Below are 21,790 nucleotides of genomic sequence, written 5' to 3'. Positions count from 1 at the left end.
AATTATACACATCACACCATACCACAACACACACCATACACACCCACACACACCAAACACACACTACACATGCCACACAACACACACACACACAACACACTATACACACAACACCACAACATAACACATACACCATGCACATCGCACTACATACGATACACACACACCATGCGCACACAACATGCACACACATGTGTGTACACATGCTAATCTGGGAAGTGCTGAGAATGTCATAGTCCAGTGGAGGGAGGAAGGTCTGCACTCTGGGCTGCAGGGGTTAAAAACTAAGGGGAGGGAGGCATTTGAATCAGGCTGGGGTGGAATCCTAGCCTTTGGTACATAGTAGCTTTGTGACCTAGAGCAAATTATTAAATCTTTCTGTACCCCTGTGTCCCGATCTGTAAAATACAGACGAGAACCCCTGGTTTATGAGGGTCGATAAGAGGACAAGATGAGGGGGCCTATGGAAAACCCTTAACCCAGGGGTTGGTATGTGACGAGTGTTCATTAAAACCCTGCTGTATTGATCCACAGCCCTCACCTGAAACCTTTGGGCCACATGTCCATCAACAGTAAGTTTCTGGGTTTTAGAAACATAATACTGTGGAACATTTCCAGCAGGGTCTGGTAGCACCTTGTAATTAAGCGTACTGATGTTTGTGCAAGGAAAACTATAAATACTCACACAGAAGGAAATAAATTAGTATTATAAATAGCCTCAAGTTAGGTCAGGTAAGGTTTTGCTGTCAAATTAGTTTGCTACCAACTCAGGGAGAAAACATTCAGATTTCAGAGCTTTGTGGATTTTAGAATTGCAGAAAAGGGATTGTGGATTTATAGTATATACTCAGGTATTTTGAAGACAGAGCCAGAAAACAAAACAAAAGCAGCCCTCTCTCTCTGTCTTTATACGTATATATACATACATATTTGCTCATTAGAGTCCATTATGGCAAGACTTGGGAGTATCAAGGAGAGATTGCATAAGTTGTTTTGTAAAGCACTTAGTCTTTTATATAAATGGAAGGTTCTAGAATGATTGTACCTACACAGTTCAGTCAAAACTCACCAGAACAAACCCTCTAGCTTCTGCAGGAATTCACAGATCAATTGGACTAACGTTACTGATGTCCCAGCAGGCATCAGGCTTGACCCCAGGGTTTCTGTTGGTGGCAGTCCTGGTGGGGTCAGACTCTGAGGTGGCAAGCAGCGTGGTTGGCTGGAAGGAATATTGGACCAAGATTGGGACCATTAGTATGTGTGCCAGAGCCCCAATTTTCTTATTTCTTGTTCTTGTCCCTTACCCTCTCTAGGCCTTGGTTTCTTTATCTAAAAAACCCTTATATGTCCTGGCTACCTTTCAGAGATTTGGGGGAATCAAACTGAGGTAATATGTATAAGATGTATAAAAGGGCTTTGCAAACTGGAACATTCCATAAAATTGTGAGATAGCACGATCCCTTGAATGTACTCGATCCTAATCATAATTTTCTATTCCCAAGGAATGACCCCAATTGCCTGGATCCCAATTCAGGCCCCTTTATCCACTCACTGGTTATTTAACCTCTCTGTGCCTTGATTTCCACATCTATGAAATGGGAATAAGAGTTATCATACCTACCTCGCAGGGCTGTTGGGAGGATCCAATGAAGTAATTGCCCGGCATGTGTAGAGTCCCCGGTAATAGGTGTTTGTGTACCCCTGCTTCAACCAGGCCCAAGACCCACTGGGAACTGAGTTGGAAAGGGGGCCTTAAATCTTTTCCCTATTGTGTGGCTTTGTAAAGTACTGTTTCCACTCGCTAAATAGCACCCTAAGGGCTTCAGTGAGTTATGGGAGACACAGTCTTAAAAGGAGTGAGTTAGGAATCAATGATCACTCGCAAGGTAGCTCGGGGCTGGCCAGGCTCTCCTTGTGAGTAGTTGGTAGTAAGAACTGCAGCGACGTCTTCCGTTTACTGGGGAGGCCATTTCTACATGTAGGAAGATTGCTGCATAAATCCAGGGTTGTGCAGGCCAGAGGCAGGTGTCCACCTCTTAATGTCTGTCTTAGTCATCCAGTGCTGCTACAACAGAAATACCACAAGTGCATGGCTTTAACAAAGAGAAATTTATTCTCTCACAGTCTAGTAGGCTACAAGTCCAAATTCAGGGCATCAGCTCCAGGGAAAGGCTTTCTCTGTCTGTCGGCTCTGGAGGAAGGTCCTCATCATCATCAATCTCCCCCGGACTAGGAGCTTCTGTGCACAGGAACCTCAGGTCCAAAGGACGCACTCTGCTCCCGGCGCTGCTTTCTTGGTGGTATGAGGTCCCCATGTGTCTCTGCTCACTTCTCTCTTTTATATCGCAAGAGATTGGCTTAAGACACTATCTAATCTTGTAGACCTCATCAGCGTAACTGCCACTAATCCATCTTATTACATCATAGTGATAGAGTTTACAACACATAAGGAAATCAATCAGATTACAGAACAGTACCCAATCATACAATACTGGGAATCATGACCTAGCCAAGTTGATAGATATTGTGGGGGGATACAATTCAATCCATGACAATGCCCGACACCTGACCAAGAGCTCTGCCCCCTGCCATCCCTCTCCCCTCACTCCCCTGACTCCTTGCTTCTTTCCTCCTTATTCCCGTCTCCCTCTCCCCTTTCCTTCCTCCCTCCTTATTTTGTCTCCTTCCTCTTTCCTTCCTTCCTTCCTTCTATCCTCCCTCCCTCTCCCCTTCCTTCCTTCCTTCCTCCATCCCTTCCTTCCTCCCTCCCTTCCTTCCTTCTTTCGTCTCTCCCTTCCTTCCTTCACTCCTTCTCTCCTCCCTCCCACCTTTCTCCCATCCTTCTTCTGCAAGCATTCTCTGCAGTTCTTGCCGATACCCCTCTCTGTTCTAGATACCAGAGATGCCCTGAGGGAGCTCACAGTCTAGTGGGGAGAAGACTCGGTTGGGTGAGGAGGCCCAGGTTCCACAGGAGGAACCCAAGGGGGCAGGCCTAGCACGCCCTCCAGCATCCTGAGAAGGTTCTCAGAAGAGACTTCTGTGTCTTGAGATCAGGCTGGTGGTCCCCACTAGCAGAAAAGAGAAAATTACCCAGAAGCTCAGAAAACAGAGATTAATTATATTCATTTTATTTGCAATTCCTTTTTATTGTTTACATAAAATTTTATTTTATTTTTTTACTTAGTGGAAATTATAGTGGACATCCAAGTGCCTGTTGCATTGACAGTAAGTAAATCTTAAGCATTTTCCCGCTTGGTTTCACAGTCCTTTCATTCATTCAGCATATATTTTTGAAGGCATTCTAGGGACCTGGTGCTGTCCTAGGTGCTGGGATTGTAGCAATGGACAAAATAACTTATTTTACTTGTGTGGAGCTTATGTTCTAGTGGGAGGAAATGGAAAACAGCCAACACATACATGTCATGTGTTAGACTAGGTAAAAACGTAGTCGTAAAACATTAGCTCTTATAAAGGCAATAACCAATTTGAGCTCATGAGCAAATACTCCAAAGGCAAGGCTCAAATCTAATGCTTCCACAGTAATGAGCTTTAACATGTAACTGAATGCAAGGCACTAAATACCCTTGTTCAGAAGTTGTCATTGCCTCCCTGTGGCCTGGGGAACAATGCCCAAATTGGCATAGCATTCAAGGCTCTCTGTGATACGTCATTAGAGCTTGTGGAGGACAAGAATGTAACTTAGATTGTGTACATTGTTGCCATGTTAATGGATACAGAAGGTGTCACTGTACACATGTGCTCTCACCTACAAAGCCAGTCTCTGCTGTTGGATATTTAGGGTAATTCTGATGTTTTGCCATCATGGTCTACACTGCAAAAAATGTCTTCATGCCTGTGACTTATACTTTAGTTTGAATCAGTTAAAAATACAAGGATTTCAAGCTGGGAGGAACATAACCAGATTTACTTCATGGAAATGTCGCTGGTAATGAAAAAGATGGAGGAAGCTTCTGGAAGAAGAGTTAGGTGGCTATGGGGGTCTTGGCAAGAGGTATGAGGGCATCAGTTAAGGTGTGGGGAGAAGGAAGTGGGTGTGGAATGGAGCGGATGGAAAAGTAGCTGTCAAGAGTTGCTGACAGAGAACATTCGTTGGATTTGGCAATTAAGCAGCCAATGTTGAACACAGTGAGCATTCCAGGGACATCATAGTGGCTGAATCCAGAAGGCAATAAACTGAGTATTAAGTGAGGTGTGAGGAAGTGGGGGCAGAGAGAATGAGGGCATCTTCATCAAGAATACTTGCTGTGAGTGGGGACAGGATGATAAGTGGTGTGTGTGGGAGGAGGTTTTTGTTTTTCCCTTAAAGTTAAGAAAGATCTGGACATAGTTAGGAATTGTTGAGGAAGGCAAGGTTGAAGACTGGGGACAGAGCAGCGGTCATTCATGGTGCAAGATCTCTAAGAGCCAGGAGAGTGGGCTCCAAAACATCACGCATGTTCCCCCTAGAGAGGGGCCTTTCTTTTCATTTGTTGATTCCTCCATCTCTTTTTTCAACAAAATAATATTGAGTGCTTACTGTGTACCAGGCCCTGTACCAGGAGCTAGGAATTCATTGGCAAGCAAGTCAGAAATAATGTCATTCTCACAGAGCATAGCGCCTAAGGGAAACAACCATCAGCTGTAGACCCAAACCAAATGCACGGCCGGCGAGTCAACTCTGACTCATAGCGACCCTATAGGATGGAGTAGAACTGCCCCATAGGGTTTCCGAGGCTGTAATCTTTAGGAAACTGACTGCCACATCTTTCTCCCATGGAGTGGCTGGTGGATTTGAACCGCCGACCTTTCGGTTAGTAGCTGAGTGCTTCACCACTGAGCAACCGGGGCTTCTTTCAATTGCAGATCCACCCTAACTCACTGTATATTTACAAACCCAGGCAAGTGCTCTGAAGGCAAAGGAAGGCTTCTGTCGGAGCGGGTACCTCAGAAACCTGACCTAGTTTTGAGGGTGGTGTCAGGAGAAACACTCACCTGAGCAGGTCATGTGAGCCGAGACGCGAGGGGGACCATGGGAACAACCCGCTCTGCAAATGGACAACACGTGCAAACACCCTGTGGTGGGAGGGTGTAGTTGCATACAAGGAGATGGAGGAAGCTCAGACCCAGGATGCGGTGGGAGAGAAGTGCCCAGCGATGCACAGAGATTAGCAGGGGCCAAACGCACAGGCCCGCTGGCGACCTTGACCTCTGAGCAATGAAGTGTTGCTCTTCTATGTGAAAGAACTAGAGAGCAACCCGCAGAAAGTAGCGCCAAAGCCAGCTTTTTCCGGGGCCATGACTGTTGGATGGAGAGCCGGGGGCAGTTGATGAAAGAGGTTCCTGATTCACCCCATTACTGGGAATTCTTGGACCAATAGCACCCAGAGCCTGCGGAAGGTGGTTCCGGGCTTGCAAGTGGTCAGAAACTGGCAGAGGGCTGGGGGGACCGGTCAGTTTGCCTCATGCAAACCTGCACCCCGCAGGGTTGGTGGCCTCCTTGTGGGGCTGATGGTGTGTCAGGAGCTTCTGGGTGTCAGGCCCCGGGCACACTAACTTGCCAGGCTCGATAAGAGTTACATTTAAAAAACACTCATAAAAATCTTTCTTAAAGAGCCATACAAACACCTCAGGAGACCAGAAGCTTAAAACCTCCATGCTGCCGGATTCTCCCTGTACCCCGCTCTCTCCTGGACAGCTTCCAGACCCACCTGATCGGATTTTTTGAGGCAGCAGAGAGAGAACTTGCTGCCTTCTGCTGAATTTGGGCCTATTTTCCAGCCCCATCTCCAATGTTGCTGCACTTTTATTTCCTTCCTGAATTTTTTTCACATATTATCCAGTATTGCCCATGACATGTCTATGCTAAGTTTGAAAACAGGACATTTTATAGCCTAAGTATAGCCAGACACAGTCCAATAGCCAAATAATAATACCAGCTGCTACTAATACTAATCATATTTGAAGCATGCTGGCTAAAGGCTCCGGCTCTTAGGTCTGACTGGCCTGGACTGAATCCTGGCTCAGTTGCACGCTGGCCAGGTGACCGTGGCCTGCGACTTAACTCAAGCCTTGGCTTTCTCACCTGCTGCAGTGGGACTCATAACATCGACATTTCCACAGTTGTTAGAGTTCAGTGAGATGATGTATGCAAAGCATTTGCTCAGCAACTGGCACGCTCAAAGTCTCAATAATCGTTGGTGCTTATTATTAATCATATTACTAATATGCAGTGGCTGGGCTAAGTCGACAGCAGGGAAGCGCCGGGGGATGGGTGGCAGAAACGGGAGCGTCACTTTTTAATTCTCCAGTCCTCGCTCGCCCCCCGCCCCGCCCCGCCCGCAGCCCCGCCCCATTGTTTCTCTTATCCCGCTGGCTTTGGGGAGGCCATGTACCAGCTTTGGTTGGGCTCCAGCTTGCCCTCTGTTCCTCCACCTGGTTGCCCAGGTGCTGGCGTTGACCCGGGGATTAGAATGGGAACCGAACACCAAAAATCTTTAAACTCAGTCGAGTCTCGTGCGACTGAGAAATTAACTGAGGTTCAGAATCAGAGGCAGAGCTTGAGCTCCATGTAGTCTACACTCAGATTATGCTAAGATTATAGCTGGACGGTCAGAAGAGTGATTTTTCAGCTTGGGGTAAGGCCATGGTATACTCAGAGGGGTCGATGGGGATGGGGCTGACCTAGCACAGACAGAGATGCTTTGCAGTGTCATTACAAATTCTCACTTAGAGCCGGAAGTCTCACCACGGTCAACTGCTTTCAGGGAAACTTGTGAAACGATTGTTTACCTTTTGGTAGGGAAAATCAGCATATAATCACACTGTAGATAGCAGAATGCTTTTGTATTATTAATCTTATCTTCATTGGGCCTTGAAGGCTAATTCCTGGAATTTGGTTGCTCATGGTTAATCAATCTATCAGTATTTATCCTATGTCCAGTTTTAGCTCAGTAACCATTCAGCACTGTGATGGCATAGAAAAGAACGATTAGATGTGGTTCTTTGATCTACTAGCACGATCCATGGCAGAATCAGTGTTAGCAGTTACAGTTTTTCTCCCGCCCTTCCTTCCTTCCTTCCTTCCTTGTATATTTTGAAATCAACAAAAACCTACCTTTTACTCATCTGCAGAGTTAACACAGGAGAAAATAGAAATAAGTATTCATTACAATCTGTAGCTCTTTCTTGGGAGAATGGAAAGATTCTAGGGACGTTTCCTGATTTTTTTAATCACAATGTACATTATTTAAGATTATATATCTGGCAAATAATAATTTAAGACTGGAAAAGATTTCTGTTTGTCTTCCAGATCCACAGTCGACTCTTTTCATCCCCCACAGATCACTCTGCCTGGGAAAGAAATACAAGTCTCTCAAACACAGGTAAAGAACGGCTCCGGCAGGCAGCGCCTGCCTTTCAGCCTTCACTTACTGTCTCTCTCACCTTGATTTTTATTAGTAATGAGATGCGCTTTGGAACTGAGTTCCCCCCCAAACACGATATGGTCTCTCAGTGGCCCTGACAAGACTGGAAGCTGATATGAATTTCTAAACGTAGAGACTCACAGGTTGGCGGTCTCTGAAAAAGCAAACAATGCAAAAGAAACATCGGTTGCCACAGGAGTTGCGTTTGGAACCCGAGATTCCCGCAGACTGCTGAGTGAGCGGTGCTTTCGGCCAGCCGTGGTGCCGGCTCGCCGGGAATGAGCAGTGGGACAAATGTGGGTGCTGTCAGTATAGAGTGGATGCAGCGTAAACAGAGGCAGGGTGTCTGCATTCATAAATCATCTTCGTGAAGCTTCAGTTCATAGCTGCTGAACTGTAAGAACAGTGGGTGCAGCTGTTACAGTTCATAACTTTTAAGCTTGTTAACGTAAGTGGTGTGAAAACAAGCTCCCCCCTCCTTCAGTGGAGAAATCTCATGGATTTAGGTCAGGCTTTCTTATGGTGCTGTAATAAGACCACTGGGTTAACAGAGTATTTCAATTCCAAGACTCTAGCAAAAATAAATTCCGTAAGAACGTTTTATGTAGCAAGAAATTTTATTTTTTAATTTTAATTTTAGTTCATAAAGGTGGCAGATGAGTTGCTATATATATGGAAATATATATGTATATATATGTATCTATATATATGTGTGATGTGTGTGTGTGTGTGTATGTGTGTGTGTATGTAGTATACTGGCTTTGCTAAGATTATAACCAATCAGAAGAGTTACTTTTCAGCTTTGGCATCACACACATGCACACACCCCATCTCTTCTCATCACCCCCCGTCACCTGCCTGTATCAAAGCTATCAGGGACCTGAAGTCATTTCCATAACTGACACAGTCAACCCAAGACAAAAATACTATTTGAAAGAAACTTTCATATTTACTGCTTTCTGGAAGCCTCGAAGATGGTTTCCAGCTTGTTCTTTAACAGTGGCAAGTGTTCAGTTTGAGTCCTTTGAAAACCTAGCCCAGACATTGCCCATGGTAAGAACATGAACCCGTTGACAGAAACTTCTGGCAGCGTGAGCAGCAGAGGTGGGCTCAGGGGGTATATTGGGTCACCTGCACCACACAGAGCATTTGGGGACATTTTCTCCCTAACATTCCAGGATGGATGTCAGAACACTCACACCCAGGTGACCTACATGTGGATGTGTTGATACTCTTTTCCCACGGGGCTCCCGACTGGTTCTTCCAGTTCAAACCCCTGCTGAGAATTTGCATTTGTAACAAGTTCCCAGGAAGTTATACCTAAGAATCCCCTGTAACCAAAAAAAACCGAACCTTTTGCCATCGAGTCGATTCTGACTCATAGAGACCCTATATGGAGCTTGTTAAATTGTAGATTCTGATTCAGTATATCTGGAGTGGACATGCAAATTCTCAGCAGGGAGCTTGTTAGACATGCAAATTCTCAGCAGGGTTTTGAACCAGAATGAACTGATTTGGAGCCCTGTTTTCTCTGGACTGGGTCAGCGAGAAATGATCCTGATCAGACACGTGCCCAATGGAGGCTCCCTCTCGAGACACTTAGCAGTTTAATGATTTAGAAATCCAGCAGTAGGCTGGCCTGGAGGCTGGAGGGTAATGGTGCAGGCTGTCAGAAACGTACTGAAGCCACCCTCGGTGAGGAGGGGACATGTCTCCTGGCTTTCTTTTTCCTTTTTAAACCTCTTTCCATGTTCAAAGTGCTAATTACAGAAGAACACTCAGGACAGTTATAAATGTTGGGCATTCTCGCAGAAGGCAAGCAGTCATTGTACATGTGGGACCATGCTTCCCTGGGAGGTGTCCTCTCTGAGGGACACTCTCATGCTGTCTGCATCTTCCCAGAAGGTTGTTTTCACTTTTTTCCAAAACACAGGTCTGCGTCTGAGCAGCCACCTGGGCCCTCTGGGCCCTCTGAGGTCAAGTTTGGTTCACAAGCTTGCCTCCCCTGTCCTTGCACTCATGAGAAGGGCCTGGCACAAGGCTGAGGCCTTCCTCAGCCCTCTCAGTGGTGTGGGGAAAGTGAGAGAGCAGGCATTTATGTCAAAGTCTTTGAGTACAAAAAAGGGAAACTGTTCGAAAGGAAACCAGTGAGCTTCATGGAAGAAAGAGCCCCAGGTTGTGGAAAGCACAGGAACCAAGTGCGCTGGTGGGGTGGGGGCATGGCAGCAAGGGTATGTGGACCACCTAGGGCCCAATAACAGGACTCGGTGCCAAACTCCTCTGTTCTCATTTTTCAGTTAACCTTTTTTATTTTATTTTAAATTGTTGTAAAAATATAGGTAGCACAACGTTTGCCAGTTCAACATTTTTCACTTGTACAATTCAATCAAACCAGTTACATCAATCATGTTGTGCAACCATCGTCAACATCCTTTGCCATATTTTCCAACCAACCCCATAAACAGAAACTCAGTGATTAAAGATTCCCCTACTTGCCCTTCCCTCCTGCCCCTGGTAACCTCTGTTAAACTCCGATCTCTATACCTTTGCCTATTCTAAGTGTTTCATATTAGTGAGATCATACAATATTTGTCTTCTTGGGATTAACTTACTTCACTCCGCATGACGTATTCAAGGTTCTTCCTTCTGAGTGGCCTGTCCGGGTCCAGGCCCACCCTTGATGACATCATCTCTGGTCAGGAGGCAAAGTGAGATGGCTTCTGAGGACCAGCCTTATGGGTGACTGGATGGTGGGGCAGTTCTCTGAGGGGCAGGAGTCCCTGGGCCAGGCAGATGTTCCTGATAGCCTCTTGTCTACATGGAACGCCATGGAATGACACAGAGGTGGTTTAATCCAGCTTCTTTCTGACGTCTGATGTCTGAATCCTTCTCATGGTTCCTTGCAGGAGTGGGGAAGCCTCTGTAGAGCAGGCCTACCACCCTGTGAGCTCCAAGGATAGGGGGCTCCCTATACTATAACGTAGCTCATGACGTGTTCACTCAGGTGGGATTATTAGAAAGCTTTTACATTGGGTGGAGCCAAAGCAAATAAGCTCCCTTATTTATTTGCTTTTATTCTACAGTTATTGAGCAGGCAAAGAGGAAGCATTAAATCTTTTTAAGTTGCTAGAATTGCAATCTGATTCATGTATCAGGAAGACAGCTCTGCTGAGATATTCCAGGCAGGAGATGATATGGGTTTAGGCTAGGGCAGAACCCATGGAGCACTAGGAATTGAATTATCTACAGGCTGTTGGGATAAGGGACAAATTAAAGATATTTCTGGGCAAGTAGTGCTACCATTAATGGCCTAGGACGTTCAGGATCTAAGAGATTTATGGGAGCAAAGGATGGTGCTGGTGGGCAGACTCTGAGTGTGTAGGGTATGGACACCCTGAGTTGGACAGGCCCCTGTGACATCTGCCCAGGATCACCTGTAAACAGTTCCTAGTTTGGTCCTGAGATAAGGAGACAGGCTAGGTTTATAAATTTTGATATAACCATCATTTACATGTGAGTTGTACAAGAAACCACAAGTACGGCTGAGATGAGTGTGGGAGGTAATATACAAGATGGGAAGAGGATGGGGCTACAAATCCAAAAGAACAAACAGACACACACATGGGTTGGGAAGAAGAACATTGCCCTGGGAACCACAGACCTTGTTGCAGGGTTTTGGCCTTTTGACTGAGGCACATAGTGCCAGTATTGACTTTGCCATCAATGAGCTTTTTGTCTTTGGAAACGTCTTTGCACTTCCTTGGTCTCAGTTGCTTTAAGACAATGATGGTTTTGGATCCCCCATCTCTACAAAGCTGCCTAAATTCAGTGATGTGGGTGGTGGCTCTGTTGTTGTAGAAGCCGGAGCAGTGGGTCATTTGGTGCAGCCAGGTTCACAGTACTCATGCAGGAACCCCAAAGCGGATGTTGTCTCTAAATTTTCATTTTTGCTTCCTTCATTTACACAGTACAGCTATTCACTGCCTCGGTCATTGGAAATTCCAGGACTGGGAAACGTGGGGAGTTGGTTTCTAATGGTTAAATTGTCCTCTTGGCAAGACCTTGGAAGTCTGTGCCTGTGTAAAATTTCAGTTTGCTGTGATTAGTCGGGTCTGAACACGGAGGGAAAAATGCAGGAAGGACGGCTATTTCTGCCCAAACTTACATCTGTTTTCAAAATCAGAAGAAGGTAGGAAGTCCCTTTCAAACTTCCATCCTGCATTGTATAAAGAGATTCCAGTTACCATTTCCCCATCACTATGCCACTACCTGTCTGCAGGTAAGACTGGTTGACTGAAAGATTTAGCAATGGTTGGAGAAGCTAGGTTGCCTCGTTAAGACATTTCTGTGGAAATCCGTTAGGGGAGCTGATGAAGGTCACTTGGAATTTTTAATCACTAATTCACTTGGCTTAGGAAAGGAAGGTGGGATGACATGAAACTTTCTTCCTTCTGATCAATTAAGGCTGACCTTTAAAACTGGCAGTTTGTAAAGGGTGGATCTTTGATGGATGAGTGGGGTGAAGTAATTATATTTCAGTTGAAACTTGAGGATTTGTTGTTGTTGTGTGCTGTCGAGTCAATTCCGACTCATAGCGACCCCATGTCTAGAACTGCCCCACAGAGTTTGCTTTGGCTGTATTCTTTATGAGAGCAGATGACCAGGTCTTTGCCCTGCATACCACTGGGTGTTTAACCAATAATTGTGTTCAACCAATAATTGTGTTTAACCACTAATTGTTACTTTATCCCAATTTTCCTGAGAGCAGTGGTTTGCTTCCTTCATCACCATAGTTTCTATTTCGTTAGTACTGAGTCGAACAGCTAGTTGCCCCAGTGTAACACACGCCCCTAGTCATGGTCCCAGGAAGCATTGTTCTATTGCCCCATAAAAGCCACCCAGAGCTTGAGGTGAGCCGCGGCTGGATTTCTTTTCCAGAAAAGGCATATATAATTGTAGTTTCTCTATGAACAAGGTGTAGAAGGTACACCGTACTTATCCAATTGCTTTCCCTGCAGATCCTGGTTTTTATTAAGGCTCTAATTGTTGGAGTCAAAACAGGTGGGTTTTTCTTCATACAGAGCCATTTTGATTATGCCAAACTCTGTCTGCCTCATTCTCCTAAGTTCCTCTCTGCCGTGGGAGAACTCATTTATTGAACGATTCATGAGTGTCGTTAATCAATGCAACATCTCTGCTCAAAAATCCCATCAGTTCCTGGAGTGCAGAGTGTAAACTCTGGCACGGCATTCAGTGCCCTTCCCCTCTCACCCTAGATCATCCTTCTAGATTTTTCTCCAGTTACATTGCCTTGCCAGTCCCTGCACTCTCGCTTGCCGATCTCTCTGCCTTGCCCACAGAGGCTCTTCTGCCTGAAACCCCCTTCTCCATACTTCTGCTGTTAAAACCCTTCCTTTTGCAGGAAGTTTTCTGGATTCCGCCTTCTCCACCCCCCAACCCCGGTCTCCCGATGGCACCTTGTTTGCTGCCCAGTCATAGTCCTTTCAGGGTTGCATATTTATCTTGCCGACTTGTCTTTCTTCCCTTCAAGATTGGGGCCTCTGAGGGCAGGGACTTGTCTTACTCATCTCTGTAGTCCCAAGTTCAGGGACCAGAATGCAGTAGTTAATAGGTTAAACAGCATTATTTGTATGAATGACCTACTCGGAGTCATTTCTGCATTGGGGATCTCACTCCCTGTTTTGGATTGAATAGTGTCCCCCCAAAAGATATGTTGAAGTCTTAACCCCTGCTGCTTGTCAACATGACCTTGTTTGGAAATAGGGTCTTTGAAGATTTTATCAGTTAAGTTATAATGATATTATAATGATAATATCACACAGGTCATACAGGATGAGGGCGGGTCCTAACCTCATCGTGGTGGTGTCCTTACAAGAGAGGAGAAGAGAGACAAAGGGAAGATGGCCTTGTGAAGACAGAGTTATACTGCAGCTGCCAGCCAGGGAATGCCTGGGGCTACCAGAAGCCTGGAGAGAAAAGAAAAGATCCTCCTCTAGAGCTGATGGGGAGAGCATGGCTCTGCTGACACCCTGAATTTAGTCTCCTGCCTCCAGATCTGTGGGACAAAGCATTTCTGTACATGCAAGCCTCCCGGTTTGTGGTATTTTGTTGCAGCAGCTCCGGGACACTCATACACTCCCAGTCAAATGTGCAGAGCAGACTGGGAATTGGATCATTTGCCCACAGATGAGAGAGCCTGACAAGGAATCACCTGCCCTTGGGGTTTTCAGAGGCTTTCCAGCTCTTTGTGTAACAGGCCCCTCTTGTTTCCTGTCTTCCTTTGTGGAGAGGGACGAGGCTTCCACTCAACTGGCTGTAAGAGGTCTGCTTGGGGACTCGGTCAGCTCAGGGAGTCACTTTGTCCAGCATCGACCCCACTCTGCAAGGGGAGAGCTGGGAAAAACAGTGTGACTTTTCTGACTCACGGAGAATAAAAAAGCATCTATCCTGCTTTCTGCAGAAGACATAACTAGACAATGTGTGGGCCTGTTGTGCCTACTTGTGTAGAAAATTATTAGAAAAAAAAAAACAGACAAAACCCTCTTTGTCACAGGGGCTACGTGACAGTACCTGTTTGCTCTTTATGAATAACCGCTAACCCCATGTCCCCTCCTGAATTCTGCTTAGTGGCTGCCTGGGCCTTGTCCCTCGATTTTGCTGCAGTCACCCCATAAATAGTGCACTAAGCAGCTTTTTTCTTTTCTTCCTATATGAGTTTCTGCCTCTAGCTTTATCTTTGCCCATCACCTGGTACATAATCTAATTTTAAAAATAATTGGTAAAGTAACTAAGAACTCAGCTGCAGATTTCCACATCTGTGTAGCTTTGTGTCAGGAAAAAATACATCCATCCAGATTTAGCTGCTTCCCCTCAAAGGCACAAAAGCCCAGTCAGTGCCTCTTGTATCCTGCGGGACTTAGCTAAAGGAATCTGAGGAGAGGGTGCTGAGGCTATCAGAAGGTGGGCAGACATGAAGTGGACAGCCACGAGGGCCACTGTGCCCAATGTTAGACGTAGGATGAGGAGACCTCTGCCTGAGTGTCCTAGGGCTGCTGTAACAAAATACCACACAGTGAAGAACTAGATGGTGCCTGGCTGCCACCAATGACCGCCCTGACAGGGAACACAACAGAGAGTCCCAGACAGAACAGGAGAAATACGTAGAACAGAATTCAAATTCATGTAGAAAGACCAGAATTAATGGTCTAACAGAGTCTGAGGGAACCCCCAAAACTATGGCCCCTGGATGTTCTGCTAACCCAGAACGGAAACCGTTCCCAAAGCCCACTTTTCAGATAAAGATTAGACAGGCCTATAAAACAAAAAATTAATACACGTGAGGAACATGCGTCTTGGTTCAGTCAAATATATGAGACCAAATGGGCAGCTCATGTCCAAAGGCAGGACGAGAAGGCAGAAGGGACAGGAACTGGGTGAATGGACACAGGAAACCTGGGGTGGAAAGGGGGAGTCTGCTGTCACATTGCGGAAATTGTAACCAATGTCACAAAAAAAATGTGTAGAAATTTTTGAATGAGAAATTAACTTGAGCTGTAAACTTTTACCTAAAGCACCAAAAAAAAAAAAAAGATTACAGCCAGGGGTGTGGGGGGTGTGGGGCAGTTAAAAGGAACCAGTAGAAAAATGAGCAAAGGGTATGGAAAAAAAAAAAAAATACAGCAGGTGGCTTAAAATAGCAGATATAGATTCTCCCTCGTGTTTCCCCAGGGGGCTGCTAAAAGCACTGCATTCAGGGTGTGAGCTGGGCATGTTCTCTCTGTCACCTCTAGGGAAGATCCTTCCTTGTCTCTCTCTCAGCTTCTGGCAGCCCCAGGTATTCCTTGGCTTGTACTGCAACACGACTGTCTCATCACATGGCCATTTTCCTCTGTGTGTTTTTCTGTGTCTGTCCTCCTGTTTTATAAGGACAGCATTCAGACGGGATTAGGACTGACCCTACTCCCATATGACCTGCAGGGTAACTGGCAACATCTTCAAAGACCTTACCTCCAAACAAGGTCACATTCACAGTTACAGACTGTGGACTTCAGCGTATCTTTTTGGGAGACATCAGTATCATCAGGAAAGACCAATTGCTAGAAAAGGACATCACGTTTGGTAAAGCGGAGGGTTAGCGAAAATGAGGAAAACTCTCAATAAGATGGATTGACACAAGAGCCACAAAGAATAGACGCAAGCACACCAAGGATCATGAAGGTGGTGTAGGACTGGAAGATCACCCTGAGTTGGAATTGACTCAACCACAGCTAACAACAACTACAACCATCTTGGTGGGCAGGGTGGACCAATGACGCCCTGGCCTGGAGCTCCTGGTCCTCTCTGAGCGCAGATTGTTCTTCCATCTCAGGAATGGTACCCCATCCAACTGGTTGGCCAAGTCAGGAACACAGGTGTCTTTCTGAGCAAAGAGACTAGGTCTGAGAGATGACATCTAGCACTGGGCTTTGTTGTTGCTGGAAAGGAGCAGCCCCTGGGGAAACACATCGTATAGAGGCCGATGTAAGATGGCTGAGCAGCAATGCCATGGCATCCAGCTTGGAGATGAGGGTTTTCTGAGTCACAGAGCAGGGAAAATGGCTTTGCTTCAGCAGTTATTCTCAACTGAACCGTTCAAGGAGCCTAAAATATGAATAGTCTCCAGGTGCCACCCAGACCCGCAGCATCAGTCTCCAGATGGGAGCTGTCTTAGTTATCTAGTGCAGCTATAATAGAAATACCACAAGTGGATGGCTTTAACAAAGAGAAATTTGTTCTCTCACAGTCCAGGAGGCCCGAAGTCCAAATTCAAGCCACCAGTTCCAGGGGAGGGCTTTCTCTCTCTGTTGGCTCTGTGGGAAGGTCCTTGTCATCAATCTTCCCCTGGTCTAGGAGCTTCTCTGCACAGGGCCACTGGGTCCAAAGGATGCACTGTGCTCCCAGGACTTCTTTCTTGGTGGTAGGGGTTCCCTATGTCTCTCTGCTCGATTCTCTTTTTATATCTCAAAAGAGATTGACTTAAGATACAACGTAATCTTGTAGATTGAGTACTGCCTAATTAACATAACTGACGCTAATCCCACTTCATTAACATCACAGAGGTAGGATTTACAACACATAGGTAAATCACATCAGATAACCAAATGGTGGACAGTCACACAATACTGGGAATCATGGTCCAGCCAAGTTGACACACATTTTTGGGAGACACAGTTCAATCCATGACAGGAGCCCAAGAGCTGCGGGAACTTCCCTGGTTAAAGCCACCACTTGGAGTCTTGGAACCGGCTATGTTTTTAAGAAATTAAGTTGTAATATTGGCTGGTTAGGGGAATACTGTTCTCTCACCTCCAAGGGCCACTCAGCGGAAAGTTCTTCCAAAGGGCCTGGCATGGAGAGGTGGAGATGCAGAGTACTGGGCAGAAACAGAGGCACTGGGGCCTGGACTCAGTGACCTGCTGGGGCAGGGAAGACAGAGGGAGAGCTTGGACCTGGTTCCCGGGATGTGGTGAGAGCTGGGTGTGGACCCCAGGCAGGAGGCCAGTGTCAGGGATGTGTAGCACGAGAACATGGTGTTCCCAGATGGAGACACATCTCAGTGCCTGGATACCCAGGGCCACATCGGGGAGAACCTGCATGCAGTTCCCAAACAGGACCTGGGCTTGCAATGAACTCCCACCCAGAATCCCTGAGGTCCAGCTCAGGTGCAGGAGGTCCGGCTCAGATCAGGCTCAGGTGTCAGGGCCGGGTATGAGTCGGGAGCTCACTCCCCAGAGCCAGGCAGAAACCTGAGCTCTAGACTGGCCCAAGGTGGTCAGGGAGAACCAGTGACACCCTGGCCGGGAGCCCCTGGTCCTCTCTCAGCTCAGATTGCTTTCTCATCTCAGGAATGGTACCCCATCCAACTGGTTGGCCAAGCCAGGAACACAGGTGTTTTTCTGCCTCTCTCAAACTCCTGTGTCCAATCCACGACCAAGTCCCCCTGATTTACCTCCTAGACATCTCTGGGACCCATCCCTCACTCTGTTTTGCTGGGCTGTTGGCCTAACTGTACCTCCTCAGCCTGGTCTCCACCTCCAGCCAGAATGAGCTGTTCAGACCACACCATGCCCTCATAAAACCCTTCCATGCCTGTCTTGGAATAAGACACTTATTCCTGTGGTCTAAAACGCCCTGAGGCCCTGGGCCTAGCACCGTCTGCCTCCCTCTCCCTCTCTCTGCTCCAGCCCCCTGCTCACCAGGTGTCTCCTGCTCAGGGTCTCTGCACAAGCTCTTCCCTTTCTTGAGCTGAGGAACTCTGACCCATCCTACAGATCACCTCATAGGCACGGAGCCCGCCATCTTCTCCTCTGCTGCAGTCATTACAACCACAATTCTACGTGTGTGTACCTGTGTGGGTATTCGATGCCTATCTGCTCCCCATCCAGCCTGTAAGCTCCACGAGAGCAGGGCCTTTGTCTGATTTTGCTTACCAGCTCCAGTCAAGCGTAGCTCCTCATTAGACATCTGTCGGGGGAATGAGTGGGCAGGTTGGTCTGCAGCCATGTCACCAGTGGGACCTGGAGAGCCGTGGGGACAGTGAACCAGGACATCACTATGGTCGGCATCAAAAGGACTTTGAGGTGACACACGGAGACACTGGCATGTTTCCCTTCTCTGCTTGTCTCCTCCCACCACTCTGAAACGGCCCAGTCTTCCCTCCTGATCTTGCTGCTCTCAGGATCCTTCCTCGGACTCCATCAGCCCTCGCCTCCTGGCATCGCCCCGTCCCAGGGCCAGGAATCCCAGCATGGGCAGGAGTCTGAGCTGGGCTTGCACCTTAGTATTGGTGTGATTTGGACTGCTTCAAGTAGAATGGTTTATTTGTTCCTACTTCCTTATTAATTGTTCATTGTATATCACGAGCCCCTCAAGAGAAAAATAACACTTAGAAATAACGGCCCGGAAGTCCCACACTCCTTCTGAGGGATATATATTATTGGGAAAGGCAGCAAATAGAAGGCACATTCCCAAGCTCTGGTGGGCCCTGCTATGTGGCAAGCTGCTGGTTTTTGGTGAAATATTGTTAATAATGCGTGGAGAGAATAAACCTGGTTGTTAGCTTAAGTGGTATTTTTTTGAGTTGTTTTTGCCTAGCTGGCTATCAAAGGGGAAATCTTTGAAAAGAATGAGTATATAAACAAAATACAGCGTAAATTGAAAGTGGCACACCGAATTAAATGTATTTCTGAAGCTTACTGTGTTATGTAATATAATGACCATGTTCGTGTCCGGCTTCCCAGCACGGAAGGAGTATTTACCTGGCAGCTGTAATGTGACTGAGCCCGGGGAACGAGCACACTCCAGCTAAAGCAACCCCAAACAGCCATCTGGCCCCTCATCACATGCCTCTGACTTTTCATTGCTTATTTTATATCTTGGCAAAAATGCCAGCGTTGGTCACAAGATCTTTCTTGTAAAAACTCTCTTTTGAACAAATCATCGCCTATCCTGCTTCTTTCTCCCTCGCTCTTCAGTGGTGGGCCTCTCTCTCTCTCTTTCTATGGTTCTGTGCTCCTAACTTACCCTCAGCTCAAGGTGGTGAGTTCAATAAGCGCAGAGGTCCATGCCTGGCCGAGAGGGAGCTGGTAATGAGTGCGAGAGGTCGTGATTGCCAGAAAAAGACTATCGGGGCCAGCAACTCCTTTCCAGCTTCCCAGGGGGCACAAGGACATCGTCATGTGTCCCAGCAAAAACTGTGTGTCTGTGTTCCAGCAGGAGAGAGGTAAGGCCTGGCTTCCCATTCAAAGGTACCATAGTTTTTGAAAGGGCCTTTGCTGCATGTCGCGTGCTTCCCTTGAGCACGTGAGGAGACCACATGACTGAGGAAGCCTCCGGAAACTTCTCCCCTTAGGCTGGTATCAGCAAAGCTGCCTGACCTCTGGGCCGAGGGGAGGTTCAACTGTGCAGTTCCCGTCTCCCACAAACCACCTTGGCTATTTGGGGTGACTAGAGAGCACAGGGCTGCGTTTCCTGAAAGCTGTTTGTGCCATTTTTAAATGGAACTCTTTTGTAAAAGGGGCTCTTACGAGAAGCCAGTCTGTAAAAGAGATAAATGCAGAGGGGCTCTGGCTGAAGTGGGGGGCAGGTGCGGACTCCTACCCAGGTGCCCCACCCCCCGGGGGCTCCCAGAATTCCAGTAGTGCAGAGTGCAGTTTGAAGGCCCTTGTCCAGGGCCTGCAAGGAGAGTACAGATCATGCAACTAAGAATCGGTTGCTTCCTCTTTGTGTGTTAGATTTCCTGTAGTTAACCTGGAGCCCCTAGAATGAGCGGGTTTTCGCAGTGGGTAGTCCGTTTTAATCTGGAGACGTCCCCTTGCTCCTCATTGATCCACACTGGATGGAGCTCCTAAATCCTGGGCCCACCTAATTTCGTGGCTCTCTTGAATGTGATCAGCTCAGCGCCTTCAGGCCAGAGTTGCTATCGGAGGCTCTTCAAGGGGCTAGCGCTAGTTCCCGAGGCCCCCCACCCCACCCCACCCCACCTCCATGAACGAAGAAGAGAGAAATGTGCTCCAGGTTTCCGCTGAGAGAGAGGATGAGGCAGTAGCCTATAATAGGTCCATGCTTTTAAAATTCTCTTCTTTTTCCGGTGTTAAAAAGCTTTCCTTTAATGACCCTCAGCTTATAGTTTCTCTTAGAGCCTTCATACCAGCCCTGGCGGGAGCCCAGCTGCCTACTCAACTCGGAACGTGGCTTCCTCTAATGCTTTGTGTCTGCTTAAGTTCGATTTGTCCTTTTTATGGCACTTAGCAAACAATCCATGAGGGTGATTGAGCATCCAGACAGGCAGCCTGGGGAGGCGGGCCAGGCCGTGTTCCTGGACAGCTGATGAGGTTGGGGCACGTCGCTTCTGAGCTGCGGTGCCCTGAGCACGGACTACGATTTGGGTCAAAGGATAAAGGCCCTGCCCTTGGACACGAGATCGGGAGGGATAAGGCGAGGCTGGCAGAGGAAAAAGGGTGAGGGTTGAGGTGTGGTGTGCATGGGGCAGGGCAGCCTGGCAGATGACCTGTGGGCCCACTCCGGAGCTGTCACACCAGGGAGCCGGGAACTCTCCACTCAGGAGCTGTGCTCAGTGTGTGCCCATGCATTCCTCTCTATCCCTGCAGCCTTGTCCCAGACAGGAGGCCGCTCTGCTCCCCAGCTTATTACGGAGTCTCCTGCCCCACATCTTCTCTGTCAAGGAGCCCTGCAGTAGCCCCCCTCCCTGGCCACCTTGGCCAGGCCACTCCACGGGATGCATCAGATCTATACCCTGCCTGTGCCTCTAAGCACTTCAGCAGGGGTCTGGAGACCTCATATCCTGCATGTGTACCTCCCCATTGCAGGCAGACGCTGCGTTCCTTCTCCGAGGACTTGCAGGGCTCTGGAATGGCCTGCATCCCGTTCCACCCCAGTTCTTGCCCGCCAACAGAGGCCCTGCCTTGTGGTTCCTAGGTGCTTGGTGGTGGTCTCTGGGTGCTTGGTGGTGGGATGATGGTAGAGAAAAGGCCCGCAGAGCCTGGACACCTCACCTCCCAGACAAGGTTTTATCCCGTGGATGGAGTGGGAGGAACATCTGGCTCCTTGAAGATACAGAAATGCCATTTTGTCAGCGGACCCAGAGCAGCCCACCTCCCATGAGTGGGCTGAGATCTGAACAACAGTAATGGCACCCAGGTATCCGTTGCCACAACAATGCTGAAAAATGAACTGTCCTCAGCACTCGGTGGCTTATAAAGCAATCGGCATTTCTTTAGCTCTCAGGCTGTAGGTCGCCGATTTATAGTTCTTCTGTTCTCAGCGCGGCCTGCATGTGTGTTTGGGGGTTGGCAGGCGACAGCTGGGGTGACGGCTCCACTCAGCAGGTTGGCCTGGAATGCTCTGAAGGTGAAGGCAGAGGGACAAGAGCAAAAAACACAAATCCACAAGTGTGTTTCCAAACCCAAGAAAGTCAAATGGTGGAACTCAGAATCCAGGCGTGGAGAAATAGACCCACATCTTGATGAGAGGAGCTGCAAAGTCCAGTGAAAGGTCTGGGCTCTAGGGAGGGATGGCCAGTTAGGACTCTTGATGCAATCCGCCCACCACATAGCAATTGCTTTCATGTGTCGGGATCCACGGTGCACCTGGCTGTGTGTGAGACATTGACAAGTGTTTGCCCTATTTCTCACAACAACCTTGTCTTAGTTACCTGATGCTCCTATAACACAAATACCACAGGTGGGTGGTTTTAAAGAGCAAATATTTCTTTTCTCACAGTTCTGGAGGCTAAAAGTCCAGATCAGTCTCAGCTGTGTTGATTCCTTCTTTGTCAGTAGCCCCAC

The 21,790-nt window shown here is 47.5% G+C and overlaps 1 protein-coding gene across 2 annotated transcripts in view; it reads left to right on the top strand.

Annotated features, from left to right (window-relative positions):
* Nucleotides 1-21,790, top strand: part of CUNH10orf90 (chromosome unknown C10orf90 homolog) — a 224,596-nt gene that overhangs the window by 17,494 nt on the left and 185,312 nt on the right. For both annotated transcript variants that reach the window (XM_023729902.1, XM_004374931.1), the window contains exon 2: nucleotides 7,310-7,382. In XM_023729902.1, coding sequence (XP_023585670.1) covers nucleotides 7,310-7,382 — 73 coding nt within the window. The remainder of the gene's footprint in view (nucleotides 1-7,309; nucleotides 7,383-21,790) is intronic.

This window comes from Trichechus manatus, unplaced genomic scaffold, assembly GCF_000243295.1.
Source record: "Trichechus manatus latirostris isolate Lorelei unplaced genomic scaffold, TriManLat1.0 scaffold00031, whole genome shotgun sequence".
Classification (NCBI taxonomy): domain Eukaryota; kingdom Metazoa; phylum Chordata; class Mammalia; order Sirenia; family Trichechidae; genus Trichechus; species Trichechus manatus.
The sequence above is the reverse complement of the archived record's forward strand: the minus strand, read 5'-3'. Positions and strand labels throughout refer to the sequence as shown.